The 18,746-nt window shown below is 35.4% G+C and overlaps 1 protein-coding gene across 2 annotated transcripts in view; it reads right to left on the reverse strand.

Moving 5' to 3' along the window:
* The window catches only part of LOC143256589 (tyrosine-protein kinase RYK-like), a 40,285-nt gene extending 27,328 nt beyond the window's left edge, over positions 1-12,957 (reverse strand). The window contains exon 1 of one of the 2 annotated variants that reach the window (XM_076513982.1): positions 12,300-12,957. In XM_076513982.1, the coding sequence (XP_076370097.1) occupies positions 12,300-12,432 (133 nt within the window). In that variant the 5' untranslated portion in view covers positions 12,433-12,957. The remainder of the gene's footprint in view (positions 1-12,299) is intronic. The other variant, XM_076513981.1, reaches the window with a different exon arrangement.
* Between the last annotated feature and the right edge of the window lie 5,789 nt (positions 12,958-18,746).

The following is an 18,746-nucleotide window of genomic DNA, read 5'->3' on the forward strand; positions in this document are numbered from 1 at the left end:
CTCTTTAAATAACACTTGTCTGATTTAATAGAGGGATTTGACCTAAAGTTCAAAGTTATTATTTGCGGCAACGGGTCGCGAGCATGAATCCTTAGATTCATAGTCACGGCACGCTAAACATCGACCCATGCACGTGCCGCATACAACACTAAGTTTACACTACTTAATGAACAAAAGGGCTAGCTATGTACTCTCTAACAATAAAAGAAGCTTCCTTCTTTCTTTCACGGACTCTTTATTCAGATATTTTTATTTTATTATTGTTTATAATGAATGTATTAACAGTTCACAAATTCATGAACAAGTGCACTGCCTTGTCAAAAGATGTACAACGAGCAGTTTATATGGAACATTGTTGTTTGTTTGTCTTGTTGAATTCTGGGCAAAGCTACTTGAGGGCGCTAGCCATACCTAATTTAGGGTTGATAGGCCGGAAGGAAAGCGGGTAGTGAGAACCACCCACTACCAAATCTTGGAATACTTTAACTGAATTGTGGGGTTAACTGTACGTTATAATGCCATCACAGCTGAAAGGTCGAAGACGTTCGGTGATGAGATTCGAACCCGCTACTCCCAAATTACGTGTCGATCTCCATAAGCATTAAGCCATTGCCAGCCCTGAACATTGCTGTTTCATTGTGACTGTACGTGTTATATTTCTTCCGTACGAACTGAATGTGTACATAATACCAAATATACCTTTCATCTAGTTATTAGTAAAGCGTTTTGTTTTCACGCTTCAAAAAAGATCATTCATCATGTTTGGTTTTCATGATGTACCTGATAACTGGACTAAACTACTTAGAAATTGCCAACAGAATGTCAAACTTGTTATGTACTTTTAACGAACTCTAATATGAAAAGAAAAAACAAAGTTGTTACAAGCCATTTTTTTCTCTCTTCCTTGATGGTGCCCCTAGTGGCACAGCGGTATGTCTGCAGTCCTACAACGCTATAAACCGGGTATCGATACCCGTGACGAGCAGAGTACCAATAGCTCATTGTGTAGCTTTGTGCTGAATCACAAACCAACAAAATCTTTGATGGTATTTCATAGGGCAGTTAACTTATTGACTCCCATTGTAACGTTTTATTTTTCTTGACTGCAATTAGGGTGAGCGAGTACGTTTTTGCAATGCAAATGTCGTATCACGTAACCTAAAAATATTGTAAATTTAACAAATATTTCATGTAATAAAAAGTACTTGCAGTTACAAAAAACATTTACAAAAAATCGAGTCTATGTAGCAGATACTATGTTACGCCTTTGTGCTTCGCATATAAAGAACATTCAAACAGTGAAGATCCATTGATGTTTGTTAAAAAAGTTGATGAAACAATGAGGTTCGTTGTGAATAAAATAATTAAAAATCTATCCAGGAACACTGTTTACAGTTATCTGAATGATGATTCCAAAACTCGTCTTCCATGGTAAATAAAGTTATCCTTTAGTTCTGAAAATTTTAAAAGCCATTTGATAAAGTAGCTTAAGCCTTTAACAGTGCTTACAATTCTACCAAAATAACAAGGAATACCTAACGGGACTTTAAACAGTGCCTACAATTCTACCAAAATAACAAGGAATACCTAACGGGACTTTAAAACATGTATTTTCCAAGTTCAGTATTTATAGTTTTATCTCACATCTTGTGCCCCAGTGGTTCAGCGGTATGTCTGCGAACTTACAACGCTAAAAACCGGGTTTCGATACCCGTGGTGGGCGGAGCACAGATAGCCCATTGAGTAGCTTTGTGCTTAATTCAAAAACAACAACATTTCACATATTACAATCATAATTATGACAACTGGTTATAAATATCCAAAACATTAATTAAACAGATGCTCAACGTGCCAACGAGAAAGAGTACCCCCCCCGCTAGTACAGCGGTAAGTCTACGGATTTACAACGCTAAAATTAGGGGTTCGATTCCCCTCGGTGGGCTCAGCAGATAGCTCGATGTGGCTTTGCTATAACAAAACACACACAGAGAGAGAGAGAGAAAAAAGTGACTCTACTACTGACATTACTGATGGTCAGTTGTTTTGGCGTTTTATGGTGCAAAGCAACTAGGCTAACTGCGCTGACATAATTGACGATTTAACGTTTTTCTTACATATAAACAGTATAATTTGACTTGGTTTGTTTTGAATTTCGCGCAAAGTTACACGAGGGCTATTTGCGCTAGCCGTCCCTAACTTAACAGTGTATTAACAATCGCACTATTCGTTGGCAAAAGAGTAGCCCAATAGTTGGCGGTGGGTGGTGATGACCAGCTGCCTTCCATCTAGTCTTACACTGCTAAATTATGGACGGCTAGCTCAGATAGCCCTCGAATAGCTTTGTGCGAAATTCAAAAAACAAACAAATAAACCATGTGTGGAAAACTTTGAAAACATGTATATATATAATACGCATTATGAACGTTTCTTCTGACTATGCCCCAGAAAATCCATTTCCTAAAATAAAGAAACGAAGAAATAATACCAAGCAATACTTAAATATTTCTAAGTTTGTTTGTTTGTTTCTAACAAATATAATTTTTATTGGTTAGTCAGTTGCTTTTTTCCTGATTGTCAGTCATAACAGCAGACTGATTTTAAAATCAATCAAACTGATTTTTGACAGGCACTGTACAATACTGACGAGTGTTTCAAGAATGAAACATTAAATATACAGATTTGTCCTCTTCAGCTCGCACAATTAGTGAAAATGAACTGTTACTCATATTATATGGCCCGGCATGGCCAGGTGGTTAAGGCACTCGACTCGTAATCCGAGGGTCGAGGGTTCGAATCTTCATCACACTAAACATGCTCGCCTTTTCAGCCGTGGGGGGCATTATAATATGACGGTCAATCCCACTATTCGTTGGTAAAAGAGTAACTCAAGAGTTGGCGGTGGGTGATGACGACTAGTTACCTTCCCTCTAGTCTTAAACTGTTAAATTAGGGACGGTTAGCGCAGATAGCACTTGTGTAGTTTTGTCCGAAATTCAAAACAAACCAAAACATGTTTCATAAAACGAGAACACGAGTCAAGTATGCATTAACTAAATCTAATGAGTGAGGACTACACGATTATAACGGTTGTCGACCGTATAATTTTCATAACATAATAAAATAGTTGGGCAATCTTCGCTAAAATTTATCATTCTTTAATACCTGTTTAACAAAACGCTCAGTTCGTGCAAACGTTTTAATATTTACCCAGGTTTACCTTAATCCACATAAATACATCAAGCGAGTTCTTTTACTGCTTTATTTTACACGGTGCCAACGTAGACAATAATTCCATGTTTCAGTAAAAGTTTAAAAACAAATAAATATTTACTTCAAAGCAAAACAACAATAAAAAACAGTTGTAATAAATTTCCAAACTAAGTGTTAGGAATACTTTCTACAACGACAGAACTGACAATATTAATATATTTTGTAACTATATTATAGCAATTAGTGGCGAGTCGGATATAATCAGAAAAGGGGAAAGATAACTGGATTTCTCTGTGTAAAACCTTTTCAGACGGCCATAAAGATAACTAGTCAATATATTTATTCAGCTAGTCATTTTATCTCAATAAATACATGCACTATGTGTATTTTTACTGCAAATATTACATCAGCAATTCCTTTAGTGTCAATACTAAAAGGTAGGTAACATAAGCTTCTTACGAGGTTTCTGTTTGTTTTTGAATTTCGCGCAAAGCTACACGAGGGCTATCTGTGCTAGCCGTTTCTAATTTTGCACTGTAAGGCTAGAGGGAAGGCAGCTGGTCATCACCACCCACCACCAACTCTTGAGCTACTCTTTTACCAACGTATAGTGGGATTGACAGTAACGTTATAACGCCCCCACGGCCGAAAGGGCAAGCATGTTTGGTGCGATGGGGGATTCGAACCCGCGACCCTCAGATTAAGAGTCGAACGCCTTAACCCATCTACCCATCCCGGGCCAGCTCTATATTTATATAATTTTGCCAATTTATTTTTATTATTTGTGATATATGTTCTATTAACAGACTCTATAGTTACCGGAAGAAGTCGGAAGATCATTATATCCAATTATACCTTAAATGTCTAACAAGAAATAAACAAACTTTCAAGAGCTATAATTACACGAGCCGAAATACGCTTCTAAAAAAAAATGCAGCCTAAAGGAATAAAACAGTAGATGACGTCAAGTGCTGAGTTATAGTGAACGGCATCGCCACGCCATTTTGATTGGCTCGTAAGTTACATGTAAATTATTTAAATATTAATCACAGTTATTGCAACTTGCATAACCTTTCAAAGTTCATGCTAGCTGGCGTTTGCAGTTTATATAAGCTTTTATGTTTAAAACTCCATGAACCAACTAATTAAATCTCCCAATCTCATCGCCATATTATATCAAAGCTATTCTGTAAATATTCATTTTTACCATTTATGGCACATATTCTGGAAATAACGTGAGAAATACAATAAATATGGTGCTTACCCTTTATAAAAGAAACAGTCTTTAACGTCACATATAGCTTGTTAAAATATACTTTATGGACATTTGAATACTAATTAACCGTTATTATTGACTAATAAAATAATTATCTTCCTAAAAATGTAACATTTTGAAAAACGTTGATTTTAACTGGGCAATCTTCGTGAAAAAATAAGTATTAACCGTTAGGGTTAGTTAATCAATTATTCATCAAAAAATAACATTTTACGTTATCTTTAGCTGGTTAAAACGACATTCATGAAAACAATTAAATATAGCATATGTGTTATTTCTGCACATATACCGTCGGTACAAGAAAAACAGAAAAATAAAAATTAATGACTCTTTTTCCACAAATACCAGAAATGGTTATTTACGTTTACATTCTGTACTTCTTCGAGCTTCATCCGTGAGAGAAATGTTTATATTTATACTTTTATATAAAATATTAGCCGCTCTTACAAAGCTTTAACATAAATACTATTATGTTTTGTACCTGATATTACTCCCGTACGAAATTAGTATTAAGAGAATACGCGGTACGTTAGTACAGCATTAAAAGAGTAAACCCCGAAAAACACCGAGTTGAAGATATCTAAATAAATAAAACTATAACAGCTAAAAAATAAACACCAAAAAAACAAAAGCCCCAAGAGTAAACGATGTTCCTAAAGTTTGTATCCCCATGTCTGTCATAGAATATGTCGATATGCTGATAATTCGTATCAAATGTGAGCATTACTTTTACATATTTGCAAATGTTCATGGCTTTTCTACTAATGTTTGACAATGTTGTTATAAAAGAAACAAAATGTATATCCTGTCAGTGTATGTGATGTTAGCTTATTGTAATGGACAAAACAAGTTTCATATCTATCCCACATAATTACAAGAAGTTAGAATGTATTTAGAAATATAACGTTCCAATTATATTTCAAAGTTAAAAAGAAATTGTTTCATTCAGTTGCATTACTGGTTGCAAACCGCTGCTTTTGTCCTCCTGTCCATAATTTTAATGTTTTGTTAAGTAATTATGTCAGTTTACAGCCAAAACATAATTAAACGATGAATGTTTTTTTAACTGATAAACTATTATATACTATTCATTTCAATTTAGTAATCAAAGTGGTGTATATTTTAAAATCATGTAGTGATTATAATTTACTAAAATCCTTGCGACAATAATGGGTCTTTTATTAATAAATACGTCATAAAACATGATATATAATGTTAAATATTAATATTTAATTTGTTTTATTAGTTTTAGTGCATGTTCAGAGGTTGTTCATAATTATCTCCCGATAATTATATTTTGAGCAATTTACATTATCTTTAGTAGTAGTAGTATATAAAAGTATAGAAAGTATCAGGAAAATACAAACAAAACCAGAAACTTTAAAATATACAAACAAATTGCTGGGCCTATTCGGTAAGAACAGGGATAATACCCATTCCTTCATGCACTTGTTGTTTATAATAGAGAATTTGTAAAAGGTGATTTCACCTTTTACGTAAAACGCCAAACGTATACTCCTTCAAGTTATTCCACGTTTTACAACTGTATGTTTGTAGAACCTGCTTTATATATATAGAATCCATAGGCTTACAAAATTTGCAGACTTTGTTTTAAGCCTATGTCAACAAGTATGTTGTCATGAACAGGCCTCAAGGGACACGAAAAATAAGTTAATAGTTTAAAGTTGGAACATAACAATTAACATATTTTAAAGTAAGTATATACAGAACATTCTAAAATAATGTATGAAGACCTAACTTTGTGTTTATCGAAATGACGGTCTAGCCTTAGGAGTTTCTAAGGTAACTTAGCCTAGGGTATTCGCCTACTTAGATTTAGGCTTCTAGCTTCCACGTGACGTTTACTGCTCTTTGCTTTAAATCTAATTGAAAATGTGAGAACAAAATTAATATTTCAGCTTACATAATTAAATACAACTATACAACTACGGAAACATTCCGCCACTTGGGTGCTTCCACTTTCTGCATATTTCCTGTATAATAATCTTAAGCTACACAAGCTTTTCAAACACGCGTGTTTGTTCTGGCATTTTTTTCTCTCACTAAAGCCCATTAGCAAGATTAGGTCGCTTCAAAAGTTCCCAAACCCTACTTCATTCTCAGTTATTACAAATAAGGTCTGGATTATATGTAAAAACGGCTGGTTTGGGTTGAAAAAATTTTTTATATAGTGGAGCGAACAACAAACGTTTCAACCTTCTTCGGTCATCGTCAAGTTCATAAAAAAACCAGCCGTTTCTACGTATATATTTGGGCCTGGCATGGCCAAGTGTGTTAAGGCGTGCGACTCGTAATCCGAGGGTCGCGGGTTCGATTCCCGGTCGCACCAAACATGCCTGCCCTTTCAGCCGTAGGCGACGTTATAATGTTACGGTCAATCCCACTATTCGTTGGTAAAATAGTAGCCCAAGAGTTGGCGGTGGGTGGTGATGACTAGCTGCCTTCCCTCTGGTCTTACACTGCTAAATTAGGAACGGCTAGCGCAGATAGCCCTCTAGTAGCTTTGCGCGAAATTCAAAAAACAAAACATATATTTTTCTCTACAAGTGGGTTTTCTCGTCATCACTGAAAGTCTGGATTACTTACTGAAAAAAAAAAGTTACATCTGTACAACCCACTCATATTAGAATATTAAAGATTTATTACCTGACCTTTCATCACAAAAGTCAAACACTTGCACTATTTACTAAAAAATCCATTTCATAACTCAAGCAGCTTCCTCGGTAACTAAATTATAAATAAGAAATTATAACAAGCAAATAAACCAAAGGGGTGGTCTTATTAAAACAACTTGCATTTTCTTAAATTAGCAGGATATGAGTTAATAGATTATTGGTACATCAAATACATAAAAGTAAGTAAGACGGAGTAAGGTCAGAAGCGTAGTCAAGGGGGGTCCTAGTGGGACCGCTCCCCTGGAAAATACGTATATGTACTGATATTCATCACATATTATTTTTCAATTTTTATGTATAATAAACTCGTTTCATGTCATTTCATAAACAATAAAACTTATATAAACACTCACATTTTATTTGTTTTAATGGCCAATTTATTAAAAATTTAGATAAATTTCAACTTTTTAAATTATTATCCCCCCCCCTCAACTCAAGTGGAAAACCTGGCTACGCCACTGAGTAAGGTTGTAAATAATACGAATATGTCTATTTTTGCTTGAGTAGCAATTATACGTCTACTATCTACCCTATATCTGAAACGTTTATGAATCACAAATAGAACTCAAGAAACGTTTTGGATAAGCTGCTAACAGTAATTTATGTTACAAGGGTCAGCACACCTTTACCACACTTTTCCTTAGTACACACAGAGAAGGTGTAATTTAAGTGAAGTCTTATTTATCACAGTCATAAATCTTTTCTAATGCGCCCCCCTTCCCTCATCTAGTGTTACATCAACTGGTGTAACAAAGCAGTGGCCTTGTTGGCTTGGCTCAGGACTTAGCAACGCCTAACGAACCAGCTGTAACTGTTCAATATCGAACATATGTTCTTCAAATTTCCTGTTAAACCTAATAACTGGAAAAATTCAGATATTTTGCTTTTGTTAAAAGTATACCACAGGTAACTATTAATTAGAATCATGTAAAATTTATAGTCAGTAGATTTTAGCACAATTTCAATAATTACCTAATTTTTCGTGTTGTATGATTGATGTCAGTGCAATGAAGGTTTGAAAACAAATAACAGTAAATTTAAGTGGACATGTGTTAAACTTAAAGCGACACCTATCAGAACAAAAATAAACATGATTTTTTGGATGACTGAATAAAATTGACAGGGAGTTCTGCATCATGAAAAATTTGCAAAGCATACCAGAATTCTAACCCTATAGCAATATTAATGTTGTTTTTATTGTTTGTCGCATATCTATGACTAATATATTTATATAATGTGTGCTAAAAATATGAAGTGCATGGACAAAACCTGTATTTGTATTCACTACCTGAAATTTTATTATTTCTGCCTTTGGTAATAAAACTTTCAAAAGACAGTAATCTATATTACTAGTCAGGGGAAAATTACTCGGTAACAGTGTAATAAAAAAATATTTTAGGTCATATATGAAAGAGGATTTTAAGTGAAAAAAATTATAATTGTCTTGTTACTTGACGTCTTCTCATGAGGACTACAGTTAACAAGTGGATTTCATCGACTATCTTTAATTAAATCTAAATTGAAATTTTCAGTACCTTTAACTAGACAGTTACCTTTTCAGTTGCTTCAAAGATAACAAGATAAAATAGCTTTTCGTTTGCTCGTCACATGACCGCGAGGTCTGAGGCAAGTTAGAGCGCTCGGCACACCCATTTACAATCAGCTAGTTCTGAGCCTCTGACTCACAAGATCTGGTGAAAAATGATCGAGGTCTGTATGGACATTTTTTGTCTTGTTTAGATGCTGTGTTAGCTATGATTTAACTAAGCACGTGTTTTAACTTCGAATGTATGAAAAAGACAACCTTTTTAACTATTACTCGTTTTTAATGTGCAAAAATATAAGTGTCTGAACAGCTTTATAGAGAAATAAAATAGTTGCTAATTCAGTGCTTAGTAACAATAATATATATGTGCACTTTCTCAAGCAGTTTGTTTGTTGTAAAATAAAGAAAAATATCACATCCTCACACTGTAAGTTACACTAGAAAGCTTTTTCTTTACACCACAAGGAGTCTTTTGTTTGTTTTTGAATTTCGCGCAAAGCTACTCGAGGGCTATCTGCGCTAGCCGTCCCTAATTTAACAGTGTAAGACTAGAGGGAAGGCAGCTAATCATCACCACCCACCGCCAACTCTTGGGCTACTCTTTTACCAACGAATAGTGGGATTGACCGCCATATTATAACGCCCCCACGGCTGGGAAAGCGAGCATGTTTGGTGCGACCGGGATTCGAACTCGCGACCGTCGGCTTACGAGTCGAACGCCTTAACGCGCTTGGCCATGCCGGGCCAATCCGTCTTTTTACATCATAAGGAAATTATCTGCCCTATCCATTTTATGCGGTTACTTATCTTTTACACGATAAGGAAATTACATGTCTTATACCTTACCATATCCAATTACAAATATAATTCAATTGCATATTTCACAAAAGTCACAAACAAAACGAAGTCTCAACTGTTCTATGTTATGCAGAGTTTAGCACTATATATAACGTGAAGAAATAGACAAACCGATTTATACTATGACTTTATCATAATACCTATTGTGGAAAAGACATCGGTGGAATTATAACTACTAGAATGATGAATGTCATACGTTTCTTTCATTATGCTACCTGTTTTACACGAGTGGATAGTTTTTGTTCCTAACGCATATGCAAAGCAATATTTTATGACTGTTTCTGTCGTGTGAAGCAATCCAGAACGTGTCGTACGTACGTGTACATATAAAACTTTTATTTTGGCGGAGGGTTGGGGTGGGGTGGGGGGGGGGTCGGTCGCCATTGTACCCTTAAAGAAGTTAAACACTGATGAAACGTTGTAGAATGGACGGCAACTGCCTGTTGTGGAGACACAAGTGTAGAGGACGACGTTTCGAAAGTCTTCCGCCTTTCGTTTACCTGAATACGAAAGGCGGAAGACTTTCGAAACGTCGTCCTCTTCAACAGGCAGTTGCCGTCCATTCTACAAAGTTTCACCATGAATACTCTGACTAAACAATCTATCAAAGAAATTCAGCATTGGTTTTCTTGTTTATTTGCAAACGTTTTGAAGTAATGTTAGTGAAGTTTGATGAATCTCTAGATGCGGTCTGGATTAATACGTAATCGATTTTAAGGAAGCAAATTTTGGGCAAGTTCTGTAAACGTGTAGGGCATTCAGCCTATTGCAACTGACTTTTTGGACACCCTGTACATGATATAAAAATCCCCGAGCCTTAATCGAGAAACAGTTCTAAATATCTTAATTATATCCACGGTCTGTTATTCATTTTACTTCAGTTAAAATTTCTTAATGTAATAATTATTTAAGTTACTGGCCAAACTCTCGGCCTTGGAATATCCTGTTGATACAGGAGACACAACCAAAAAAACCTAGATTACGCCAGATCAGCAGTACGTATGTATGCTGGACAGGCGTTAAGATTTTAGTCTGGATTGACTGCTTCTTCAATCAGGTTTAAAGACACTCCTCCACCATAAACCTGTCCCGTGATCAGATTCTTGAGATACGGACAGACTGTAAAAAGGAGACGCCCCATTGTCAAGATAAATAGTCTTTAAAAATACATTCTTGCCAAATACAAAACGAACAGGCATCAGGGGCCGTCGTGTAATTTACAATAGCAATTTTGTTTTTCATTTAGAAATCTGTTTAACTTTACATCAGGGTCCGTCGTGTAATTTACAATAGCAATTTTGTTTTTCATTTAGAAATCTGTTGAACTTTACATAAAAATGCTTACCATATCTTTAAATTCTGCTTGAATTCGTGTATAATTTTAAAGTGATAACTAAAACATATACTGGGAACGAGAATAACAAAAAACAACCAATCTAAGTACAGTTAGAAGGTCAGACAGTGCCCTTCACCGTGTGAGTACAGAAGTCTGTTCTTGTTTAATAGCTGAGTTAGATCAATGAATTAATGGACGCATTCACGATAGTATACAAAACACACGTACACAGGATTAAAAAGTAAAACAGGTCCACCTTTGTCAAAAACGCTAGGATTTCATCGGCTCTTTTTGTTTTAGTTTTTTTTTAATTATACAGCATAAAATAATTTATATTGTACAATTCAAAACATGTCCATTCTTACAGCTATTTTAAAAATACAACACAGTTTAAGTTAGAAGTTATTGCCTTTCCGCTGTAAAACTGTTTGTTTGAATTTCGCGCAAAGCTACACGAGGACTATCTGTGCTAGCTGTCCCTAATTTAGCAGAGTAAGACTAGAGGCAAGGCCAAATCTTTGGCTACTCTTTTACCAACCAATAATGAGATTAACTGTCACATTATAACGCCCTCACTGCTAAAAGGGCGAGCATGTTTGGTGCGACGGGGATTCGAACCCTCGACCCTCAGATTACGAGTCGAGCGCCTTAACCACCTGGCCATGCCGGGCCCGTGTAAAACTGAACAACAAGCTACCTGCGTTGTGCCCATTGCAGGTATGAAACTCCGAAGTTTGGCAATATAAGCCCCCAAGCTTATCACTGGGCTATCGAGAGTTGTATTAGCTAAAATTAAATATGAAGATATTTCATTTGGTACTTGGTAACTACAATTTTTAAATGTTACAACATTTATTTGATCACGTGCAAGGAATACTAGACTATTTTAGGTTATATCTACAGATTTAAAAAAATGTTTCGCTAAATGTTTATAACATCAAACACTCCTAACTCAACCAGATTAAACTGCAAGTTTTTACAATGAAACAAATTATACATCTAATTTTGTCTAGCAATTGTTGACTGAAAATATATGAGGTAAAACTAAGCAAAAGTTTTTACGTATTTTTTCACCATTATCGACAACAGTAAAATCAGTAATTAGCTCTTTATAGTCGTAGAAGCTTGTTCGAATGGAGGGCACATTACGGCAATATTACTTTCACATACAAACAGCTTGTTGAATGTGGAAATACGTTCGAACTAGCTTCTGAAGTGCATTTAATATGCAATAACCTTAATGGTTAGCTAAGCTGTTCATAAAGTAGCTTGTTAATTATGGTAATATATATGAACTTGGTGGTGAAGTACACATTTGATGCATAAGAATAGCTTATTAAAGTACTGTAAACGTGTTTGAATGTGGGTGGGACTTACCTAACAGTTTGTGAACTTCGTGACTTGGTAAAAACAAACTGAAGTTTTCCGAAGAGAGGCCTGTCATAAGACATAATACTAAAGCCACCTGGCACTCTACAAGATTAACTTGGTTATAGGTCCACCCAACCATTGTAGCACACGATGTAATAGTCACCACTATTTTCCTAAAAAAGTCACATATTTAAATCAGAAACAAGCTACAAAAGGAGCGCTTAGCAACGAGTTCATATTTCTTCTATACAAAGCGTTTCATTCACCGATTTAGTAAGCACGAGCTTTTCCAATACAGCTCTCAGGTACATATATTCACAAACACGGAACCTCAAGTTAGGATTTGAACTTCGTGATCGAGACTGGATGAAGGAAATTTCCTGATCTCCCGGGACGCCAATCGTCTAACACGGCGGGCTACCGTTAACATCGACGCTAAGGCTTTTCTGTTACTTCTATGCCGACTGTAAAATGTGACGTGAGTGAATTTCAACAACGCGCTTGTTGCGTTCTGTGCCGTAACAAGAAACTTGGTTTTGATATCCCTTATATATTATTTTTCTAATAAAAATCATTCTAAGTATTGCGAAGGAAAACTAATCGGTGTGTGTCACCGATAGATATCCATTTTGTAACTCCAGGTGTTCATACCCTAGCACTACTCACGTTCACATCTCATGCAATGAGCGTTGTCGTAAGGTCGTAACTACAGCCCTGAACGGTTTCAGTTACTAGCATCAATTTCATTGGCTCCCTTCACCTCAATCGCTGGATGATTATTGGCTAGATTAGAGCCAGATATGCCATAAATATAGCATAACCCTCGCACTAATAACAGTTATATTCCCAGAAATAACACTCATTAAAGCACCCAGTTGCAGAAACATAGCTTTGTAAAACATAAAAGTTAGCTTTGCAAGTATTTCAAATATTACAGATATTTTAGATTATCAAGCAGTGTGTTACGTATTGAAGCTAATTTTGGAAACCTGTAGAAAGTGATTGGTGTCTAACATAACAGATGTTCTTCATACAATTCGATAACATAAGTAGTGGCCCTCGCACACTTCCGTATCTATCATATTCCAATTGGTTTGATGAATCTTGATATTTGACGAAAGGTCTCGTCGGCACTGCATGTAACAGATATGATGTGGTGCACAAAAAAAGTTACCTCTTCTTATAAGTTCACTTCTAATTAGAGAACCCGCACTCAGACAAATTAAGCTTCCCATAACTGATTGAATTTATATTGTCTGCGCCTCGTTGACCTTGTTACGGTTGGGTCTCCCGCTGATACATCGGTAAGGGGTTCGATTCCACTCGGTAGACTCAGCAGATAGCCCGATGTGGCTTTGCTATAAGGAAACACACACACATGAGTTATGGTTGGTTTGGTTCTTATTGAAGTATCAGTTAACGAAAATTGTAAGTCAACTTAGGGTGGCCCAAAATTATCTTTCCTACTTTAACATTTAATGATTAACTAGTTAAGGAAAGATAGCCATGCAATTTTCCACATCTTATAGCCTAATTCAAACAGTTTTTATTGACATGCCATTTGACATCTACGTGTGCACCATCATTGACTCTCAGCACCCCTAACCAATATTCGCTTTCAGTACACGTTAGCTGCAGCATGTTTACAGTTGCAGTGGTGATGGGGACCGTTATCTGTGATGTTTGCTGTGGGTGTCCGACACACGATATCCTTAACACACCCCCCATACTTCTATCCAGCACTGGCATATGTACTTCCGCTGCACTACAGTCACTGATTTGGTCCATGCAAGCGACACGACGCATTTCAGAAAGTAACAGTAATTACTGGAGTGAAAGGAACACATGATAATAAAAATTGCTTGAGTTGGTCTACGAGATGTTAAGAACTGTATGGTTGTATTTCCTTATTAAATTAAATCTTCAAACAGGAAATATATACGCTCCAAAATTTAAATCTAATCTAAAGTCTGGAAAATAAATGTGGGAGAGCACTCTACGTATCATGATTATTAGGATCGAACGTGTATTATATTGATTTCTGTATTACAATTATTTTTTTATCAATGTTTACCTTTTAGTAAAGATGATTTGACGAGATACTCTATTATATGTACTAGAAAAAACGCCACCCATAGGCGGCTGCTTGTACTGACCATAATATACCTCGCAATACCTCATTGAAAAAAATTTAGAAGAAGTGAGCATTTTCTGCTAAACTGATTTTTTTTTTTCTGAAAAGTACTGCACAAGAAAACTGTTCGAATTCTACTCTTTAGTCATACATAACTCATTGCATCAAAATGGTTCAATATACAGAGTACAAAATATTAATAAAATTTAGTGTATAAACTATAATGTTTTATGTATTAAAAGTGGTACTGTTTATTGAAAAATGAATAGTTTTCAAAAGCTCCGTTTTCTTAGTACTACGTTTAAAAAAATGGATCAATAAAGATGTAATCACACCGTCACGTGAAGTCCTAGTGAAAGCTGTGTTCTTGTTATAAAGAGAGTACCTATTATTTAAAACTGTCTTCTATTGTAAAGAAATGGTTGTTGCATATATCACAGTTATTTTTATAGTTGTCTGAATTGTGGATGCTCAAAGTCTGAATTTTATGACTTTTGTGTCTGATATCATTCAATAGATGGCGCAGGTGTTTTGGTTGCATACATAGGTATTTACATACACACTATGTTCATTATAGTAAGATTACTACTTCTAAGAAATAGTATCATGGGTAATTTCTGCCATTTTTGACATTTCTTTTAATCTTACGTTTTGAGGAACTGTCGTGATTTTTGTTGTTGTTTTTTATCACCTTTGTGACAAAATTATAAATACATTTTTCTCTTCAACGTGCTTTCATTTTTGTTGTTTTTTGCTTGTAATTATTCCTAAAGAAAATCTAATAGTTATCTTTATTCTTCAATTTCAAATGATGTAGTTGTATCGCAGTATCTTAAAATATTTATATTTTTACATTATTGTAATCTATTCCGGTGTAAGTTCAAAAATTGTGTCATTTCACTCTAAATTAGGTGACCTTTTGTTTTAATAAGTTTAATTTTTTATATGCTTTCTATATATCTTCCCCCTAATAACAGACAAAATTTGAAGGTTTGTTTTGGATAGTTGCGCAAAGCTATCCAAGGGCTATCCGCGCTAGCTATTCTTAATTATGAACTGATAAATTGGATAGAAAGTAGTGTTCAACAGTACCCACTGTCACTACTCGGGCTGTGTGAGGGATTAGTTGGATTCAACCGGCACTCTTGTAGTGTTCCTACGATCTCAAAGTAAGGAATACAGTTTTGTGAAAACTGGCAGCGCCGTGAGCCCTCTGGTTCACAACTCATCACGCTAACCACTAGGCCTACAGACAAATATGAAGGTATTCATACAAAAATAATCAATATGAGTGAAGCTGGTTGACACCATAAAACAAGACAAAGAATTCTCTAAATGAATTTTTACGATTTTTAAATTCATACAACCAAATGATTGTTGTTGTTGTTTTGAATGAAGCACAAAGCTACACAATGGGCTATCTGTATTCTGCCCACCACGGGTATCGAAACGCGTTTTTTAGCGTTGTAGGTCCGCAGACATACCGCTGAGCCACTGGGGGACACACCCAAATGAAAGGCAGCTTAAAATAACATATATTACATTTAAGTGCAGACACTAATTATTTGCCGTACGCAAAAAAAAACTTGTTTTTCCTCAAAGAAATAATTACAATCGCTTACCAATGTAAAGCAGTGTTTATGAAAGTTTAAATGTTTCATATTTCTTTAACGCCTTTCTTTGCGTATACACACCAGAAAGTTATTTAGATTTTTTTTTTTTAACTGATGTACTTTCCATTTGGAAACAAAATATACTGAACTTAGGAAATCATGATTAATACTTGTTATAGGCTGTCATCGATTCTTTATATGCATCATGATTAATACTTGTTATAGGCTGTCATCGATTCTTTATATAACAAAAAACAAAACAAATAAAGTTAGACTTTTCGTTGCACAATGTAATAAATGAAATATCAAATTCAACTTGGAATTCTTTGGTGATATTTTTATATATGCCTCCTAGTGGCTCAGCGGTATGTGTGCGGACTTACGACGCTAAAAACCGGGTTTCGATACCCGTGGTAGACAGAGCACAGGTAGCCCATTGTGCAGCTTTGTGCTTATTTCTAAACAACCAAACTACGACAATTTTTATATATTCTCGCAACACACACACGCACACAAAAAGTGGATCCTTACAATGGTCCTGGAAAAAAAAACAACCTGTAATAACCCCAATAAACCTGAACGTAACACTTCTTTGAATTTTAAATTCTAGTTCTGTATTTTGTTATTTATCTTGGATATTATATTGACGTTGCGTATTTACTCCATGCGGCTCTTGAAGACCTGAAACAACCACATTCCATCAGGTCAAAAAGCCGAGACGACTTTCTCTCCCTGGGTGATGTTGTTATCAGTGCAAACATCCAGCGCTGTCAGAGTTATTGCCTAACTGAAACAGGTTCTTGAAAAGTTGATCAAGTAACCAAATGTTTTTTTAATCTTCTTGGGCTGAATTCTGTGTTTCTGAGTACGAGGCTACTTTGTCGATACACTTTTACACTGAACGAAGAACTTCAGAAGTGGGTGGAAAGAGGACTGAGATTTCTGTACGTTTGTAGAGGACCTTGGAAAATCTTTAATGTTGTTAATGTTGTTTGTTAGACACCCAAGGAAAGATAAATTATTGTATTGTGACATGTGGAGAACATTAACAGTGGACCTGCGATACGTATGTATTTATATACGAAACAACATGCAAGGTTTGGCCCAAAGCAGTGTTTTTTAAATACTGAATCTTGGGATTTCACGAAAGTAAAAACTGGAAGAATATTTACATGTAAATCGTAATTGTTTATCGCTGTATTCAAATTTTCGTGATTTGGGGAGAGCCTGGTATAAAACAAAATTGAGAAGTGCTGGCTTAAAGCATTTTTCCTTTATTTGTTATAATCTCTTTATATGCAACATAGGCTATGAACTAGGGTTAGGGTTAACTTAATTTGTGTAGACTGAGTAAAAGGTATACCTCTATTAAATTTTTCAGGCCCGGCATGGCCAGGTGGGTTAAGGCGTTCGACTCGCAATCTGAGGGCCGATGGTTCGACTCCCCGTCGCACCAAACATGTTCGCCCTTTCAGCCGTGGGGGCGTTATAATGTGACGGTCAATCCCACTATACATTGGTAAAAGAGCAGCCCAAGAGTTGGCGGTGGGTGGCGATGACTAGCTGCCTTACCCCTAGTCTTACACTGCTAAATTAGGGACGGTTAGCGTAGATAGCCCTCGTGTAGCTTTGCACGAAAAAAAACAACAAACTAACTTTTTGAAATTGACTTTCAAAAGGTGGTGTACTGAATTTTGAATTTTAAAATGAGTCAAAAACTGAAAAATCTGTAAATTTTGCATTAAATTATATATACTGATTTTTTTTCTTTTTTGCCCTTAAAACAAATCATTATTTTCTCTTTCTCTCTGTCTGTATATATATATATATATACATGCATATAAAATTTTTCCTCTTCAACAGCTGTATATTCTATATATATATAACATTCTTTATTGCTCTTCATCTGCACCAAGTATCCTCAGACAAGCCCCACCCCCTCCAGTAGCACAGCGGTATGTCTGTGAACTCACAACGGTAGAATCCAGCTTTCATACCCGGGCAGAGCACAGATAGCCTATGTGTTGCTTTGTGTTTAATTACAAACAAAATCTTCAGACAACTGCACAATTAACTTTGTCTTTGAATTAAGTAATATACATGAAGTATCATTATGTTTTTTTTAATTAATATGCTCAATTATCTGAGCCGAAAGCTTGTGCATCAATTAAAAAAAATGTTAATAATTCCAATAAGCTACTTAATACAAATATGAGTATTCATGTTAACAGCCTGAGAAATTACCTGTTTATTTAGCAATACCATCCACATACTGAAAACAGATTTTACCACATACCACCCTGTATTTAAAACAACAGAATACCTTACTGCTCTTTATTTCTCAACAATAAATCAGTAGGCGTCTAACATACAACCTAGCTTTACAGTTTCAATCACGGATACAGTAACAGTAAAGATCTGAGTCGGACGTTTCGGCTTCACCTGTTTCACTGACAGTGGTTACGGAGAAACGTAGGATTTAGTTTTTGTCATTTAGTTTTGTCTGTGTTTATAACTCGTTGTGTATAAATAAAGTTTTAACCATATTTCACATAGTCAGTAGATTTTAATTAATAAACAAATTAAGCAGTTATTAAAGGCAACATCCCACAAACCTTTCTGCCGTTTATCATATGGTGTTTACTGTTTAAAATGTTTGTCCGTTACATTTCATCTTGTTTGTCCTTATAGCAAGGATATTAGTAA

Source organism: Tachypleus tridentatus, chromosome 7 (assembly GCF_004210375.1).
Source record: "Tachypleus tridentatus isolate NWPU-2018 chromosome 7, ASM421037v1, whole genome shotgun sequence".
NCBI lineage: Eukaryota > Metazoa > Arthropoda > Merostomata > Xiphosura > Limulidae > Tachypleus > Tachypleus tridentatus.